At 41.5% G+C, this 19,180-nt stretch overlaps 1 protein-coding gene across 3 annotated transcripts in view; it reads right to left on the bottom strand.

Annotated features, from left to right (window-relative positions):
- The window catches only part of mkln1 (muskelin 1, intracellular mediator containing kelch motifs), a 156,108-nt gene extending 140,366 nt beyond the window's left edge, over nt 1-15,742 (bottom strand). For all 3 annotated transcript variants that reach the window (XM_070897182.1, XM_070897183.1, XM_070897185.1), the window contains exon 1: nt 15,657-15,742. In XM_070897182.1, coding sequence (XP_070753283.1) covers nt 15,657-15,739 — 83 coding nt within the window. In that variant the 5' untranslated portion in view covers nt 15,740-15,742. The remainder of the gene's footprint in view (nt 1-15,656) is intronic.
- Nucleotides 15,743-19,180: the final 3,438 nt, after the last annotated feature.

The raw sequence follows: 19,180 nt of genomic DNA, 5'->3' as shown, positions 1-19,180 counted from the left end.
TTCAAACCCAACTTCAAAAGACTATGTTAAATAAAGGGACTTCTTTCTAAAGCACTAAATCACAAGATTGTTTTGGAACAAAAAGTCCCCATGGTCAAATTGATCGCTTTCTGCCAAAAAAAAGCTGTAGCCTCCCCACTCCAGTTGTTTAGTAAAGGAATCGGGATCTTGACCTCAACCACCATTCCTCGTAAACCATTGCAACTGTTAATCATCTTGTGTGGAGAAATATTTTAACATCCACCCTAACCCCCTCCTTCATAAGCCTCTATCTATGCTCCCTTGCTTGGTCGATCTGAAAGTATTGTTCCATGTTTACTTTTGCTGTGCCTTAGGTGGCTTAAATACCTCCATGGCTATCTCTTAGATGCTTCATGTTGAAGTTCAAGAATAGCAACTTACCTAATCATGCCTCACCCCTTGATACATCAAACAGGAGGGATCAGCATCGCTATTTTAAACTCCCAAATATCAAACACTAGAACTGCATGGAGAATTCAACTTGCCACTTGACCAGTACAGCGCAAGATTCTACATGCATCCTGGAGATACAAATGCAAATGGGTTAGCAATATTATATCCTCCATACTCACTTTATGATTCCCTCTCACAGCTTCGGAATGGCAAGTAATAGGTCCAATAACACCCGTATGTCAGTCAACTTCCTCTTTAGCAAGTTCTACGACATGCATGCCTCATTACTTCCAATGTGAACTACCTTGCATTTGTTTGCAAAAATATGTTCCAGATTTATTGCATCTGAAATAAGCACTATGAAAGTGTGCTCTTAAAGACAGAACTGTTAACAACTTGCTTGAAAATTAACATACTATTTTATAAAAACTCAAGTTGTGCTACCCACTGAGCGACTGGCAGACACCTGCCCCAAAGCATCAAATGGAAATTGAGCAATATCTCAAATTGCTGCTGTCACAATTTAATAGTAACAATGAATATCTACACAGACTTTTTCATTTTGAAAATAAATCTAACTGTAATAAATAAATACTTTCACCTTCAGAAGTGAGCTCTTCAATATCTTGTCCTGTTAAAAGCCCTTTCACAATCTTCCTAAAAATAACTAAGATACCTGCAACAACTGCATTAGAAGAATCTCTTGCCTTTGTTGTGAGCAAGCTTTCCAAGCTAGTGACTCTACCTCCCTTCCACCACTGTCAAAACCCTTAACCAACAAACACTCTCCTCTTCAACCTACTAATTTTCACTCTCCAGAAACTCAATTGTTATATCCGGTCCCACATTAAGCACTGCTGGCTCATCATCCCATCCATGCTCGCCTACATGAATTCCCTGGGGAAAAATAAGAGTCTTGCATTTACAGAGTGCCTTTCACGACAACCGGACATCCCAAAGCACTTTACAGCCAATGAAATATTTTTGAAGTGCAGTCACTGTTGCCATGTAGGGAACACAGCAGCCAATTTGCACACAGCAAACTTCCACAAACAGCAATGTGATAATGACCAGATAATCGTTTTTTGTTATGTTGATTGAGGTATAACTCCTGACCAGGACACCAAGGAGAACTCCCCTACTCTTTTTCGAAATAGTGTCACGGGATCTTTTGCATCCACCCGAGATGGCAGACGGGGCTTCAGTTTAACATCTCATCCGAAAGACAGCACCTCCGGCGGTGCAGCACTCGCTCAGTACTGCGCTGGAGTGTGAGCCTAGATTTTGTGTGCTCAAGTCTCTGGAGTGGGACTTGAACCCACAACTTTGAGTCAGAGGCGAGAGTGCTACCCACTGAGCGACTGGCAGACACCTGCCCCCAAAGCATCAAACTTAAAACCCCCGTTCTGATCAATAAACTTCTTCACTGCCTCACCCCATCACTACCTCTGCAACCTCCTCTAGCCTTACATCCCTGTGCACTACAGTCCTTTGACTCTGGCCTTCTGTGCAAACCTCCCTTTCCAGCATTAATGGCGGAATAATCAGCCATTACGGCCCAACTCTCCTGCAACTCTTTCCCTCCCCAACTCTGTCTTTAAACTGCTCACACTGCCTTTAACAGTTTCCTTAAAACCCAACTCTTCAACCAAGCCTTCAAGCATCTCTCAGTACTTTACTAAAATTCAATGTCCATGCCTTGCTTTATTGATGAAGCACCTTGGCGTATCTTTCGAGATTAAAAATGCTACTTGAAGACAAGTTCACAGTAGCAACCATGAGCTTAAACTAATCCAAAATTTAGGCTCCACTTGTCACTGTAATTTTAGCAATAGTAATGCCTCTAACCTATCAGAAACCTACTTCGAGGTGCCTGCCCTGATGTCAGTTATCAGCTGCCTTCAGGTTTAGCATGGCTGTGTGTAGCAGTGCCTGAAGGCAACTCCATCCTGGGAGAACAGTAATCTCGTGCAGACCAGAAGAAAAAGATCAAATCTATTTAACAAACTACTCTGAAATCATTCCAAGTCAACAGGTCTGACCCACTCCGACCTGTTAGAGAATACCTGTACCTTGCTTTACTTCTTCAATAAACTCTATATTGGGATTATGTAGGAGTCTCTCAAAGTAAAGACACATAACTTGTTTAAACTTTCCAGCTAACCAATTATATGAACGGATTTGAATAATTTGCACCCAAAGCATCTATTAGCAGATTTACATTAACATATTTTCCTAAATGGTTCAAGAGAAGTTTAATCTAAACCTTAAATAGTAACAAGTACAAAAAATATTTGCTTTATGAAAGTTCCTTTGCCTCAACGAGCTGTCTAGATGAGAAGCTCCAATTAGAAGTTCAGGATTGGGTTTTATCTTTGGCTTGTAAAGAGTGACTAATGCAAGCAGTGCAAAGTACACAGCAATATAAAATGCCATTAGATCTGTATTCTCAACCTTAACTGAAGAAAAAAAAAGTTAATCAGACTCTCTTCATCCATCACATACTCCATGAATTTGCCAACTTTCTGTTTTTTGTTTTAAGTCTTTCCCCCAGCCCCCTTTCCTTTATCATTTTCTGTCCCCAACCATTGCTTAACTATCCTGCTCACTTCACAAACATTTGGCTGCTGCTTTCATTTATGTTTAACATTCAGCTCAACTGGCTTGTTAATACGGATTCTTTTTCCCTCAATCTGTTTCAGCGAATACACTGACGCGAACACCTCTTTGCCTTTTCTGTAAAAGACCTTGATTGAAGATTCTCCGGCCGGGACTTGTAAAGACAAAGGGACACTCTCAATCAGAGCCTGTTTACCTTCCCCTGGACAAGCCCTTTTCAGCGCGAAAAGCACAGTAGATATACATTTTCAAAACAGAACACATTTGATTAGCACTTGGTCTATCCAATCCCTTTCTGCCTCTCCCCTCTCTCTTCTTCCCCCCCCAAACGACGTACGTCCAATGGCAGGCAAGAAAGTCTCCCAATTAGGGCTGGTGTCAGGTCAGGTTAGTTATAGCTTTGCTACACTGTCTTCCCTTATTAGTAAAGAACCCAATTAGTTTCCCTTCCTCCTTATCAGTAGAAGCTATTACTTTTCCCTTCCTATCTAGGATTGCTTTCTTTCTTTGTGCTCCCTTGGGCTTTCTCATGACCCATGTCTAACCTCAACTTCAACTCTTGGGAACCCCTTTTTTTTCTGATGATTCTGCAGTTGTCTGCTATTTTCCCATGATTCCCTATCTCCATCCTTTTGCCACCTTCTCTATCCATCTACCACTTTCGCAACCCTTGTTTACACATTCTCAGGTTGAGATCGTATGTGTCCAGCCCAAATTGGGTTTTCAAGTCTATTTGAATTCAGGCATGGCCATGTTGTCCCAGTGACCGTTAGACAATAGCCTTTAAACAACAGAAGTACAAACTGACACTTCATTAGATCCTGGTTTACACTTAGAAAGAATGGTCACTCAAATTCAGTTCAGATCTGCTGATCTGCGTGACTCCCTCCTCCTCATCAGTTGAGTTTAGAGTGACTGCTGCAAAGTCAGTATTACTTTAGCTGCTTTTTGCATTAGTTTAATCCCGCAGGAAATTAGAACCTGAAAATTTATACTAACCAGGTGGATTGTTCTGTTTGTCTTCTATGAATAACTCGAAGGGTAATAACTTATTTTTTTTAAACATTCAAGATCCTGTACCTGCAACTCAGTTGAAGATCTGTAATGTCCCAACACTAACGATGTATCAGTGTTGCCCAATCCTTTGTCCAGAAAACAATGAACAAAAGCACTTATCTTTAAAAGACAAAAAAAATTGTTTTCTTCTTTTCTCTCTTTCTTGCCACCAAGAGGAGGGAGATGAGTGGAGGGTGGGAACAGACCACTTAGTTTCTTAGACACCCATGTCACTCACGCACTGCCAGGCAAATGTAGCTAATTGCAAAGTAAATTTCCATCTATTCAGCCCCCAACATAGAACAGTATCCCTTACTGTTTGGCCAATTAATGTTGCATTAGAGGCTGCATTATGCTCGGTAGGAATTGTACTGACACTGCCCAAACGCACGAGACCTTCATCTGTCTGGTTGGATTTGAACCCAGGTCCCAGAGATAAAAAGTCAGGGTCGAAGTCACTGCATCGCCCAGTTCCCAACTGTTTTTTTTAAATATGAACAAATCCCAGAGGTTAAACTCTGGGTTATTGATATTCCTTTCATGCATGCCCTAGCCAGCTGATCCATGTGAATGTTTTAACTTTTCTGATCACTCATGGCTATCTTATATTAAACAAGCAACACACAAAACTAGCTGTCTCAAACTGAACTTTGTATATAAATGTATCACCTTATTACTCTTTTTCAAAGAGCACCACAAATCAGTGATAAGTCCTGCTTTGAAGAAGCCATAAAACTGCTTGGTTATCAGTTACACAAAGGGTCCAAGTGCTTTTTTTTCTCCAAACTACTTAAATACATACAATGGAGCCTCAGCAGCCTAGTATAAAGTTTACATTCATTTTCTGATGAATTGTCGTGTGTCTCAGGTTGCCGAGACCAAATACATGCAAATATTCTGATTTAGGATCTGTTGCAAATTGAGGCAACAATACAAGTGCATCTTCCAAACTACAAGGCACACAACATTCAAACAGAACAAAGCAGCAAATAAATACAAGCACAAGAATAACCAAATTACCTGGGCTTCAGGTACTGGGTTGGCGAGGGTGGGGGTGCACCTCAATGACAGACCACAGTTTGAATACACTTGGGTAAGACTAACTCAAGAAACCTGCACTTATAATTGGGGCAGTTTTTTTCCCCATTCATACACAATCCACACCCATACTGCAACCTCCTCCAGCTCTACAAGCCTTCAAGATCTCTGCACTCCTCCAATTCTGTCCTATTGACCATCCCTAATTTTAACTGCTCCACCATTGGCGGCTGTGCCCTCAGCTGCCCAAGCTCTGGAATTCAATCCCCAACATCTTCATCTCTCTACTTCTCTCTCCTCCTTTAAGACGCTCCTTAAAACCTACCTCTTTTTGCAAGCTTTTGGTCACTTGTCCGAAAACCTCGTGGCTCGATGTCAAATTTTGTTTGATAACGCTCCTGTGAAGAAGTGCTTCAAAACGTTTCACTGCATTAAAGGTGCTATATAAATGCAAGTTGTTGTTGTGCATACTGGACAGTAAAGAATTTATGTAATACTTACTTATGGATATCATGTACCTACCCCTGATGATGATGGAGTTAACCCATCTGAGCAAATCCTATGTGAGCAGCTAAAGTTCGATAAACTGGAGGGTCGGTCCTTGCCCTCACCTGTGCGCACACACAAAATTCAAAAGAGCTTTCGTCATATGTTTCCAGTCTCAGAAGGACAAGTAACAAAGTCCCCACCCATAAACTTATTCTGAACAGCAACCTTAGAACTCTTTCCACAGGCTTACGTTTGCTGCACACCCATACTGAGAAACTATGCAAAAATATACTCACACACGAGAATCACATCCTAAATGCTCAGTTGACAGCTACTTCCATCACTAATGTCCATCAAGCGTACTTCATTTCCCTTAGCTCAAGACTTCCACCAGCTGCGTACCTGTATCACCATTCGAAACCAACAGTACCCAAGCACTTGTCAGATAATGAATTTCAATTACAGCTACTCTAACCCAAATAACTATTTGCTAAAATGTTTTTTTATTGAATTGCCAAGCTCGTATTTTTCATTTGTTCCAGTATGCTATTTTGAGCCTTTCCCATATTTTAAAAATATCAAAATTGTGATTCAAAAATGCAACTTTTATTTAAACCACATCTTTCACTCACTGCTGGACCGAGCACACCAAGTTAACTCTGCAGTTTTCTCATTTTCTTCTTCCATTAAATACGAGTAAAAGCCACAAATTCCACACCTACACTTACAGTACCAGTCCACAATGTAAAAATCAAACGCACTCCTTACATACTATAGTCAAAAGGTCAAACCTGTTGCTCTGTGCAGCATATAAAAACAACACCATCTTTTCCTAACGTGACAATAATTGTGGACAATTTTAATCTGGCCAATTTATGAAACTGACTAATTTTCAATTCCACAACCTCATACATTTAAAATTGGGCAATCCTGATGATCAAAGCTAGTAACATACCCGCATCTAACAGAAATAATCTAGGTAAAAATCAATGATTTCAAGATAAATTAAATGAAATAGAAAAGGTTCAAAGGGCTCAAAAAGTAAATAAGTATCCAGTTATGCATGGTTTTAATCCCAGAGTCTTCAAAGAGACCTGGGAGGAGATCAGTCATTCATAATCGAAGTCACTAAACACTGGATAAGTACCAGTAGACTGGAACAGTCCATGTTCAAAAAGCAGGACAAAACAGACATACAACTGCAGACCCATTAGTATTACTTCCATTCCATGTAAAATAATGAAATCAATACAGAGAATACTGGAGGATTACAATGTAAGCTAATAGACAGCGTTCAGTATAGATTCAGAACAGGACGATCCAGCCTCACCAACTTCAAAAACCCAAGTGGATTGTGGAAAGCCCTACATGATGTGCCTGGATTTTCAAAAACATTGGACAAAATTCCACACAATGGGCTATTAAATTCAAACTTTAGGGATTTAAGGTGACTCTCAAGAATGGATAAAAAGAAACATGAATTCATAATACAGTTGTTCCTCTCCAGTCCAGCATCGTTGGGACCTAACCGGTGCCAGACCAGAGAATTTGCGAGACCTAGGAAGGTCACACTGACCCCAACGTTGTCAGCAATATCCTAGACTTACCGGGTGCTGCTGACAACGACCCGGCCATGTACTGCGCATGCGCAGAAGCCTACTGCGCAACATTTCTCAGGCCAAGCTTCAGCGCCTCAGTCAGCCGCCACGCTCCTCTCCCTCTCCACGCCGACCCAACCAAGGAGGGAACACCAGAGGCAGCGGGAAGAGGAGCAGCAGCCAGCCCCAGGACACAGCGCGGGTCGCAACCCCCTGCCAGGAATGATGCCGGACCAGGGATGTTGCTGGACTAAAGAGTCCCAGACTGGAGAGGTACAACCTGTAGAAGTCAGAAAGGACTGGGGAGGAAAGTACTAAGTGGCCTGGATTTTGAATCACGACTATTGAATTTATGCAAGTGACTTGGATTCAGATACTCAATGCAAAATGCTCAAATTTGCAAAGGATACCAAACTAGAAGTGAAATCAGTTCACAAATTACAGATCGAGTTGGATAAAATACGTTAAGTGGGAGAAGCATTGGCAGACAATATTTAATGTGCAGTAATGTAATGTACATGGGGAAATAATAGCAAAGATAAATCCCAATTATTATTTAATTTGAATTACAAGAGCAAAATCCAGGGACATATTCAAGCTAATAAAAGATAAATTTTGGACTGATGACTAGAAATTTTGCTTCACTGAGTAAAAAGACTTGCATTTACATAGCATCTTTCACGACCATCGGACATCCCAAAGCGCTTTGCAGCCAATTAAGTACTTATGGAGTGTAGTCACTGTTGCAATGTGGGAACATTAAGTAGTCAACATGTGGAATAGTCTCCAAGAAGAGTAGCGAAATGTTTTAAAATCTGGGAATCCTAAGGAACAATTGGATACTGAAATGGGGGAAACTGTAGCAGCTCACTGGATGGACGAACTAAATGGGCCAGTCATCCTTAGAGAAAGGGATGGACTGAGTAATTACAGGCCAGTCAGCCTTTAAACCCAGTCATGGGAAAATTATTGAAAAAATTTCTGAGAGACAGGATACATCTTCATTTAGAAAGACACAGATTAGTCAAGGACAGTCAGCATGGATTTGTTAAGGGAATGTCATGTCTGCCTAACTTGACTGAATTTTTTGAGGGGGTAACAAGGAGTGTCAAAGAGGGTAGTGCGTTTGATGTAGTATGGATTTTAGCAAGGCTTTTGATAAGGTCCCACATGGCAGACTGGTCACGAAAGTAAAAAACACATGGGATCCAAGGCAAAGTGGCAAGTTGGACCCAAAATTGGCTCAGAGACAGAAACCAAAGGGTAATGGTCGATGGGTTGTGACTGGAAGGCTGTTTCCAGTGGGGTTCCGCAGGGCTCAGTACTAGTCCCTTGCTTTTTGTGGTATATATCAATGACTTAGACTTGAATGTAGTGCATATGATTAAGAAGTTTGCAGAGGATACAAAAATTGGCCGTGTGGTTGATGATGAAGAAGAAAGTTAGAGACTGCGGGAAGATATCAATAGACTGGTCAGGTGGGCAGAACAGTGGCAAATGGAATTCAATCCGGAGCAGTGTGAGGTAATGCATTTGGGGAGGACTAACAAGGCAAGGGAATACACAATAAATGGTAGGATACTGAAGTGTAAAGGAACAGAAGGACGTTGGAGTGCATGTCCACAGATCCCTAAAGATAGCAGGACAGGTAGATAAGGTGGTTAAGAAGGCATACAGGATACTTATCTTTCTCAGCCGAGGCATAGAATATAAAAACAGGGAGGTTATGCTTGAACTGTATAATGCATTAGCTAGGTCATAGAAGTGTGAGATAAATTCTGATGGGTTTAGACAGGGTAGATGCAGAAAGAATGTTTCCAATGTTGGGGAAGTCCAGAACCAGGGGTCACAGCCTAAGGATAAGGGGTAAGCCATTTAGGACCAAGATGAGGAGAAAATTCTTCACCCAGAGAGTGGTGAACCTGTGGAATTCTCTACCAACGTTGTTGAGGCCAATTCACTAAATATATTCAAAAAGGAGTTAGATGTAGTCCTTACTACAAGGGGGATCAAGGGGTATGGCGAGAAAGCAGGAATGGGGTACTGAAGTTGCATGTTCAGCCATGAACTCATTGAATGCTGGTGCAGGCTCGAAGGGCCAAATGGCCTACTCCTGCACCTATTTTCTATGTTTCTATGTAATGCATTTGGGGAGGACTAACAAGGCAAGGGAATACATAAAGTACTGTGTGGCGTTCTGGTCACCACATTACAGGAAAGATGTGATTGCTCTAGAGAGGGTACAGAGGAGATTTACGAGGATGTTGCCTCAACTGGAGAATTTTAGCTATGAGGAAAGATTGGATAGGCTGGGATTGTTTTATTTGGAACAGAGGAGGCTGTGGGGAGTCTTAATCAAGTTGTATAAAATTATGAGGGGCCTGGATAGAGTGGATAGGATGAACCTATTCCCCTTAGCAGAGGGGACAACAATCAGGGGGCATAGATTTAAAGTAATTGGTCGGTTTTGTAGGGATTTCAGGAGAAATCTTTTCACCCAGAGGCTGGTGAGGGTCTGGAACTCGCTGCCTGAAAGTGTGGGAGAGGCAAAAACCCTCACAGCATTTAAAAAGTACTTGGATGTGCACTTGAAGTGCCGTAACCTATAGGGCTACGGACCAAGAGCTGGAAAGTGGGATCAGGCTGGATAGCTCTTTGTCAGCCGGCGCGGACATGATGTGCTGAATGGCTCCCTTCTGTGCTATAAATTTCTATGATTCTATGATCCTCATCTGGAACCATCTTGCAATTTTGTAATGTATAGTTAGCAAACCTAGATACAAGAAATTGGCTATTATGCAAGCTGACAACAGTAAAGGGATGGTGGTGTCAGGCCTGTCACAACCTCAATAACCAAAGCAAAAAAATTGACAATTGAAGAATTTTACATACTAGATTTTGGAAAGAGCCAACGCAGACTCTATGGCCAAATGGCTTCCTTCTGTGCTTTACTATTCGATGATCACTTAACATCGCTATCCTTCAGATTCAAATGAAGAGAACCAGTGGCAGCATGACCAAAAAAGTTTCCAAGAACTTGGCAGTGTAGGTCAGGATGAAGCCCTTTCACCTCAGAAGCTCAGTTCAAATCTGACACAGAGAAAGCATATCGTCCAACAACAAGAAGCTTGCAGTCTTTCTCATCACCCACACAGAGACACACCAAGAAACAAATCTGAACACTACAACTAAAAAGCTAATCCAAAATTCATCCAAACTTGCTATTTCAAACTCGAGCTAATAATTACTAGGCTAGTGCAAATTATTTAAATTGGATGAGAGTTACAAAAATGAGGCTACAAGTATTGCACCACTTAATTCACTAGTTATGTGCACGTACTTTCATATTCTTGCATTGCACATGTAAAAGTTTTATTGGCCTAGGAAGAAAAAAAGCATTTCCATGGACAATTACACTGCATTAACTTAATAAATACATTCCATTTTGAACCACTTATATAATACTCACATTATTCCCATAAGCCTATTACAGTGGGGAAAAAATGCAGTCGGAAACAAGGAAACAGTATTGTATGCTGCACCCAAAGGTTAATGACAACTTATCTACTCTTCAGATTTATTTGCCTTAGGTCAAGTTCTCATCAGTCTAGTATCCTCAGTTTGCAGTACAGCACGGGAAGAGTTATTCATTACTACATATTAAAACAGATAGAAATAGCTTAGTATTGTGCTAGTTTTTGTTTAAATACGTGAACCAAGTGAAAACTTAGGACCAAGTGTCTTGAGGAAAATGTCAGATTATGCTCTCACGAACTGTTGAGACATTTTCCAATGTTAAAGACTTTATACAAATTTTCACCATTATCCCTTTTGTCATTTAATCACTCCTGCCTTCACTTGATCTCAATCCTTCCTTTTAATTCTCTTTCTCCCTCCTCCCCCCCCATCCCCCGCCCACTTTCCCCGGTACTTGCTGAAAACCTGTTACATCTCTAACATTTTCAAGTTCCGATGAAAGGTCATCAACCTGAAACGTTAAATCTGTTTCTCTCTCCACAGATGCTGCCTGACCTGCTGAGTATTTCCAGCATTTTCTGCTTATATTTCAAATTTCCAGCATCTGCAGTATTTCGCCTTTGTATTCACATATAAATTAGTTGTTGATGTTGAAAAATCAGAAGCAATCGAGTCATGACTTACTGCAGTATCAACCTCCCACTTACAAATCGACCATGACCACTCCTGATCTCCAAACCATTCCCAGACATCTCGGTCAGTTGGCAGGGTTTATCTCCCTCTCCACTCACATGGCAGCATATCAGAAAGCAGGTCTATTCAAGCCTCCACGATTTGACTGTAGACGTACCAATAGTACTATGTTCTACTACAAGAAAAAAAAAACTCAACATTCAGTTGACAATTTCTCCCTCACAACCCTTTCATCAGCACTACTGTACTATGATGAATAATATTCTAGCTTCTGGATACTGCTCATTTCTTCTAACCTGCAGATATGTTGTCCAGCCTTAATGTCAGCAGGTGGAACCAACTACCAGCTGAATCAGAAGGTCGAAAGTTCCAAGCATCACTCCAAAGCCTGAGCACAAACCCGAGGCTGACCTTTCAACACAGGATTGAGGAAAAGCTGCACTATCGACAGTGCCACCTTTCAGGTGACATATTAAACATCGACCCCATCAGACTGCTCAGCTCAATATAAAACTGCACATGGTATTACTTCAAGAGGAACACCAGCTCTCCTGGTGTCCTTCCTTAGGTTATTCATCTCATTTGCTGTTTGAGACCTTGTTTATGCACATGTTGTCACTTCAAACAAGTAATGTAATGGCAACGAGGGGCTTCGAGACATGCCAAATAAGCGATGCACAAGTGCTCTTAATGCAATAGTTTTGAAATCAAGTGTCATTGCTGTCTCCTGTTCCAGAATCTTACAACTGTGGAATCTTCATCTCCCACTGTCTTCCCTTCCTCCAACAAACCTCAGATTTTGAAAATCTAAGCTTTATTTTGTCTCATCTTTTACTCTCTATCTTTGGTGGTATCCTGTACTCTGGGTCTTGTCACATCACCTTGGATTCTCCAATAACATTCCTATTATGCAAATTTTCAATCGTGCAACACTTAAAACATTCAATTTGAGACATTTTCTCCATTGCTATTCAATATTATCTGTTTTTATTTTAAACTGAGGAATGAATGTTGGATATGCCAGTCTGCATTTGTTTGCTGCCAGTTTTGTTGTGCATTGTGGACTTTGTTTGTAAATATCCACTTGGTTTTGAGCAAAGAGGCACCACACAATGATTGACAGGCATAAATTAAATAACAAATCAAATCATCCTACAGCAACATTTGGGAGAATATTTGTACAACATATTTAATTACTTCCAAGGAACACCACTTATTTGGGGCAGGTATCACTGGGAATGGTTACTTTCAACATTATGCATTTATATAAACACATATCGATTGCAACGATAGCATTGGGCAGTGACAAACCCATGGCATTATTTGAATTAACACTGAAGCAACTTCTCTCAACCTACACCAAAGAAGTCGACAGATCGTTGTTCTCTGTCGGATGTTGCTGCGTGCAAAATGATGACCACTAATAGTAATTGCTCCACAAAGTAATTCATTGGATGTGAAGCACTTTGCGACATTTCTGATCTTAAATAAGGCTCAAAAAAATGCAGGCTCTTTCTTTCATTACTCACATATTTGATCGTAGGTGTGGAAAGTTTGTAACAAGGCCCTAGGTAAAAGTATGTAATTTATTGCTTTCTATGACAGCTGTATAAATTTCAAAAGCAATTATGACTCTAGCATAAAATGATCAGAATGGCAGAAAATAAAATGCTGGAAATATACAGATCATCTGAGAGAGAGGCTAGCATTGTCGATGGGACCCTCATCAAATGAAAGGTCCCAACAGCAATGTTATCCTTTCTTTTCTTTTTCAGATACTTATTGGTGCAATTGTAAAAGCCAAGATAACATATTTGAAGCACATAGTTCTTTAGAACTACACCACCATTATTGAATGGGTTATTTTCTGCATGAACCACTGACTATCGCATAGAATTGATGTAGTTACTTGAATGAGGAATCGCAAAGCTGCCCATCAGTTATAATAAATACTATTTCCACAAAGAAAAAAAAGTCAACAAAGCCAGGTAAATAAGACAAATAGAGTTAACCTAGGAGGTACTTGCTACAACCGAGACTAGCAAAAGTTGCACAGTAGCCTTTAACTGTTGCAACATAGTGAATGCCTTTAATGTTTAACAATTAGCACAGTACAATTAATACACAACAGGAGTGCTTTCCAGAACTAACTCACCAAAAAGCTATTCAAGAAACATACAAAAAGTTTACAGCAATCACACCAACTGTGAAGCCATGAGCCAACTTGAGTTCAGCTGTTATTTAAATTATTGAAACAGCAAACACCCTCCACATAATTTTTAAATCTGTATTTGACAATAATGTGCTAATTTCATTTACACCAGCACAAAGGTAGAAGCCATCTAAAAAGGACAGCACAACCAAACTGTTCACAGAATACTGATGAGCACAGTTTTGCTCAATTGTTCAAGTGCAATTGTGTTCAATTATACTACCAGTAACACACAACAGTTGCGTCGCACATAGATGATACAAACATTGGCCACGATCAATCAGACAATTCATTTGTGAAAATAACAGAAAAGGCTAGGAAATACTCAGGTTAGACAGCATCTAGCGAAACAGAACTCAGTCAACATTTTAGGTCTAAAACTGTTGCTCAAGACCATTCAATATTACAGATGAACAACATTTTTAAAAAGTAACAGAAGAAGAAAAAGGGAAAAGAAAAAAAGAATAGAACAATCTATGAAGTGCTTGGCTAGAGAACAGTAGATGGTTAAATGAGAAAAAATATTAGGAGACAAAGTGAGGCAGTATTGTTGTTAATTTATTCATTTATATTGAACCACAAAACAAATTTTACTTCTGGATCATGCAGGTTTGGAAAAAATGGTTCATGAACATAATTGGGATATTTCAGCTAGGTGCTGTCTATTGCTGAGCTTTAGCTATGGACCACATACACAAAGTTTACAGCAATCACACCAAAAGCAAAGATGGGAGCTAACTAGTTCAAGTTCAGATTTTATTAAATTAATGAAACAGCAATCACCTACCACATAATTTTAAAATCTGTATTTGACAGTAGTCTGCTGGTTTTAGTTGCTGCAAGAAGCAGTGTATCCGACATTCCCAATTTTGACAGTAGTGTGCTGGTTTTATTTGCTGCAAGCAGTGTATCCAACATGCCGAAATATTTGACGTGGTTGATTATATTTGCAGTACAGTACTTGACACATTGCAAAGACCATATGTAAACATTAGTATCAACAGCAAGCTTTTGAGTTTTGCAACATCCCATTGAAAGGACTGTGAGCAAGTTCCTGGACACAGCTACATCAACGAAAGTATCTGCAATTGCTCTCAATACTGAAACCAGCCTGTTATAAATTTTGGTTACAATGCCGACTACAAAAGGTTGTAAACCAGCAATTTTTAAACCCCATTAGAAAAAAACAAATTACTCAGATTCAGAATAGCTACCTACACAGCTGTAAAATAAAACAAATTGTTACCAATTCCAGGATCAGGTGCCAATTCCTTTCTTTGTTTAAGTGACGAGAAACAGACAAGTTCAACTGTGCACAAAACACTTTCACTTGAGTGTTAAGCACTTCCAGACCCACGATAGGGCACTAGATAAATGCACGTTAGTTACTTTTTTTTTAATCCGTTTGCGAATGCGACTACAGTAAATCATTTTCAAAGAGCTGCCTGTTGCTTTGCATCAGACACCGTTACTACAGCAGCTGGGTGAAACTGGAGGTGGGAAGGTGTGCAGGGATTTCCAGATCTATTGCTGACACAAGGAAAGTGGGTGGGTGGGGAACCACCAGAAACGCTTAGGCTTTGTGAAAAATCACTGCACATTTTCTTTTGGAGGGGGGGTGGGGGCAGCTGTTTAATGAATCTGGGGGTGGGAGAAAACCATAAATACAGGCTGCACATCACACCACACCACACCACAAACAGCAGGCTGCACACCCAACTTCACATTCAAACAAATTACAAACACCAGAAACTGACTTTTACAAATTAAAAGTATGAAAAACTGAAGACTTTTTCAGGAGATCGAATTACACACAAAAAAAAATCATTGTCTCTCCTCCCGCCACCAACTCCCTCGCAATCCGGGAAAGGTGAAAGCCAAAGCCGCTTGTGGCGTTACGCGAGCCCGAGGCTCCACCGGCCCAGCCCGGGCCCCGCTGGAGGTGAGCAGCAAAAAACGGAAGATAGCCGATCCACAGCCCCCGGGGGAAGAGAAGTGGCCAGGAATGCAAAAACTGTACATATACAATCACATTTTAAAAAACGTTAGCGAGCACTCACTCGGGGACGTAGATGGAGGAGTAGCTGGACCATTTGTAGAGGCAGTAAGTCAGCGCCCTGCTCTCGGGTAACACGGCCGCCATCTTACAGCAGCAGCGCGGCCAGTCCGGCTCCGCACCACGTGACCCGGGAAGAGTGGGCGGGGCAGCCCAGTGCACAGAGACATCGTCAACTCCACACTGCACACAGGTACATGTCCCCAACCTCAACCCATAATAGACCCAACTCCACACAGGTACATGTCCCCAACCTCAACCCATAATAGACCCAACTCCACACAGGTACATGTCCCCAACCTCAACCCATAATAGACCCAACTCCACACAGGAACATGTCCACAACCTCAACCCATAATAGACCCAACTCCACACAGGAACATGTCCACAACCTCAACCCATAATAGACCCAACTCCACACAGGTACATGTCCCCAACCTCAACCCATAATAGACCCAACTCCACACAGGTACATGTCCCCAACCTCAACCCATAATAGACCCAACTCCATACTGCACACAGGTACATGACCCCAACCTCAACCCATAATGGACCCAATTCCACACAGGGACATGTCCCCAACCTCAACCCATAACAGACCCTAGTCCACACAGGTACATGTCCCCAACCTCAACCCATAATAGACCCAACTCCACACAGGTACATGTCCCCAACCTCAACCCATAACAGACCCAAGTCCACACAGGTACATGTCCCCAACCTCAACCCATAACAGACCCAAGTCCACACTGCACACAGGTACATGTCCCCAACCTCAACCCATAATCGACCCAACTCCGTACTGCACACAGGTACATGTCCCCAACCTCAACCCATAATACACCAACTCCACACAGATACATGTCCCCAACCTCAACCCATAATAGACCCAACTCCACACTGCACATAGGTACATCATCATCATCATCATCATAGACAGTCCCTCAGAATCGAGGAAGACTTGCTTCCACTCCTGAAGCGAGTTCTCTGGTGACTGAGCATTCCAATACGAGAGCCACAGACTCTGTCACAGGTGGGACAGATATTCACTGAGGGAAGGAGTGTGTGGGACTGGTTTACTGCATGCTCCTTCCACTGCCTGCGCTTGACCTCTTCACACTCTCTGCGTTGAGATTCGAAGAGCTCAACGCCCTCCCGGATGTAATTTCTTCACCTAGGGCAGACGCAGGTACATCTTCCCAACCTCAACCAATAATAGACCCAACTCCACACTGGGCAGCACTCTCGCCTCTGAGTCAAAAGTTTATGGGTTCAAGTTCCACTCCAGAGTCTTGAGGACAAAATCCAGGCTGACGCTCCAGTGCAGTACTGACGCTGTGTTGCACTGTCAAAGGCGCCGTCTTTTGGATGAGACGTTAAAACGAGGCCCTGTCTGCTCACTCAGCTGGATGTAAAAAATCCCATGGCACTATTTTGAAGAAGAGCAAGAGAGTTATCCTTGGTGTTCTGGCTAATATTTATCCTTCAACCAACATCACTAAAACAGATGATCTGGTCATTATTGCTGTTGTGGGAGCTTGCTGTGCATAAATTGGCTGCCACTTTTCCTAAATTACAACAGTGATTACACTTCAAAAAAGTACTTCATTGGCTGTTAAGCGCTTTGGAACGTCTGGTGGTCGTGAAAGGCACTATATAAATGCAAATTCTTCCTTCCTACCACAGACCTGCACCCAAACTCACACTGCACATAGCAAGTTAAAGTACATAAATATTTGTTTGGCTCAGGGGTACTGTCGTTCACTTAAAAAAAAGTCAGTAACTGTCAGTCAATCTTTTAGAATGTTTTGAGGATGTGAAAGATTCCTGCAAATGCAATTTCTTTCCGTCATATACCCAACCTTATAGCACACACACTCTGAGTACAGATAAATATACCCAACCTTACAGTGCACCGACAGAGCCCAATTACATATACACATCCTTGCACTCCATGCACAGAACCCAATTATGCATCGCCAATCTCACAATGTAAAAATACATAGAACTCAAATACTTATACACAATATCACACTGTGCACAAACAGAGGCCAGATACATTCACACAATGACAGATGGAGTATAATGTGGAAAAATGTGAGGTTATCCACTTTGGTAGGAAGAATAGAAAAGCAAACTATTACTTAAATGGAGAGAGACCACAGAATGCTGCAGTACAGAGGGGTCAGGTGTCCTTGTACATGAAATACAAAACGTTCGCATGCAGGTACAGCAAGTAATTCGGAAGGCAAATGGAATGTTGGCCTTTATTGCAAGGGGGATGGAGGAGAAAAGTAGGGACATCTTGCTACTACTATGGTGAGACCACACCTAGAGTACGGCATACAGTTTTGGTCTCCTTATTTAAGGAGGGATTTACTTGCATTGGAGGCAGTTCAGAGAAGGTTCACGAGGTTGATTTCTGGGATGATGGGTTTATCTTATGAGAAATAATTGAGCAGGTTGCGCCTGTACTCATTGGAGTTTAGCAGAATGAGAGGTGATCTTATTGAAACGTGTAAGATTCTGAGGGGGCTTGACAAGTTAGATGCAGAGGATGTTTCCCCTCGTGGGGGAATCTAGAAATAGGGGCATAGTTTCAGAATAAGGGGTTACCCATTTAAGATGGAGAGGAGAAGGAATTTCTTCACTGAGGGTCATGAATCTTTGGAATTCTCTATCCCAGAGAGCTGTGGCAGCTGAGTCATTGAATATATTCAAGGCTGAGATAGACAGATTCTTGAATATAGGGGAGTCGAGGGTTATGGGGAGCAGGCAGGAAAGTGGAGTTGAGACCAAGATCAGATCAGCCATGATCTTATTGAATAGCGAAGCAGGCTCAAGGGGCCGTATGGCCTACTCCTGCTCCTATTTCTTAGATTATTATGTTCTTATGTACAACCTCACAGTGCACAGAGATGCAGATTACTGCCCAGTTGATCGCCAGCCACAGCTTTCAGCATTTCGTCCACACTTCGCCGAAATGGTCGCTGGCCGAAAAAGTCGCTGAAAAAAAGCTGCACTCACCTGATCCAATCTCTCAATGTAAACGCAAGCAGAACCCAGATGAATAACCCATAAATGCACTTTTCCTGTACAGATCTAAGGCTAACTGGTCTATAGACTCCTTAGTTCGTGTCACACTCTTTTTTTAATATTGTGATTACATTTTCTGCCCCCAGTATCCAGGCTTAGCCCTGTACTTGTGAAGCTTCTAAAACTGTGAACTAGAGCCTCACTCACCTTCTCGAGCGTGTTGTTAGCAACTATCTGGCTTTGAACCAAAGAGTCAATTTTCAAGGAATAACCCCATGGTCATTTTAAGGAATGAAAGAAATATAAACAGTCCATTTTTCAAATGCTGCATTGAAAATAAAGAGGCCAAGAACACGTGCAACTGGATTCATTGGGTCTTGCACTGGGTGAGAGGCAGCAGCCTTAGCAGAGCATACAATACATTAATAGATAATCCTACATAATCCCTCCAAAAATAATAAGAATCCTAAGAACACCGGATGCTTTTGTCGT

This window comes from Pristiophorus japonicus, chromosome 13, assembly GCF_044704955.1.
Source record: "Pristiophorus japonicus isolate sPriJap1 chromosome 13, sPriJap1.hap1, whole genome shotgun sequence".
NCBI lineage: Eukaryota > Metazoa > Chordata > Chondrichthyes > Pristiophoridae > Pristiophorus > Pristiophorus japonicus.
This window is presented reverse-complemented; position numbering and strand designations above follow the sequence as displayed.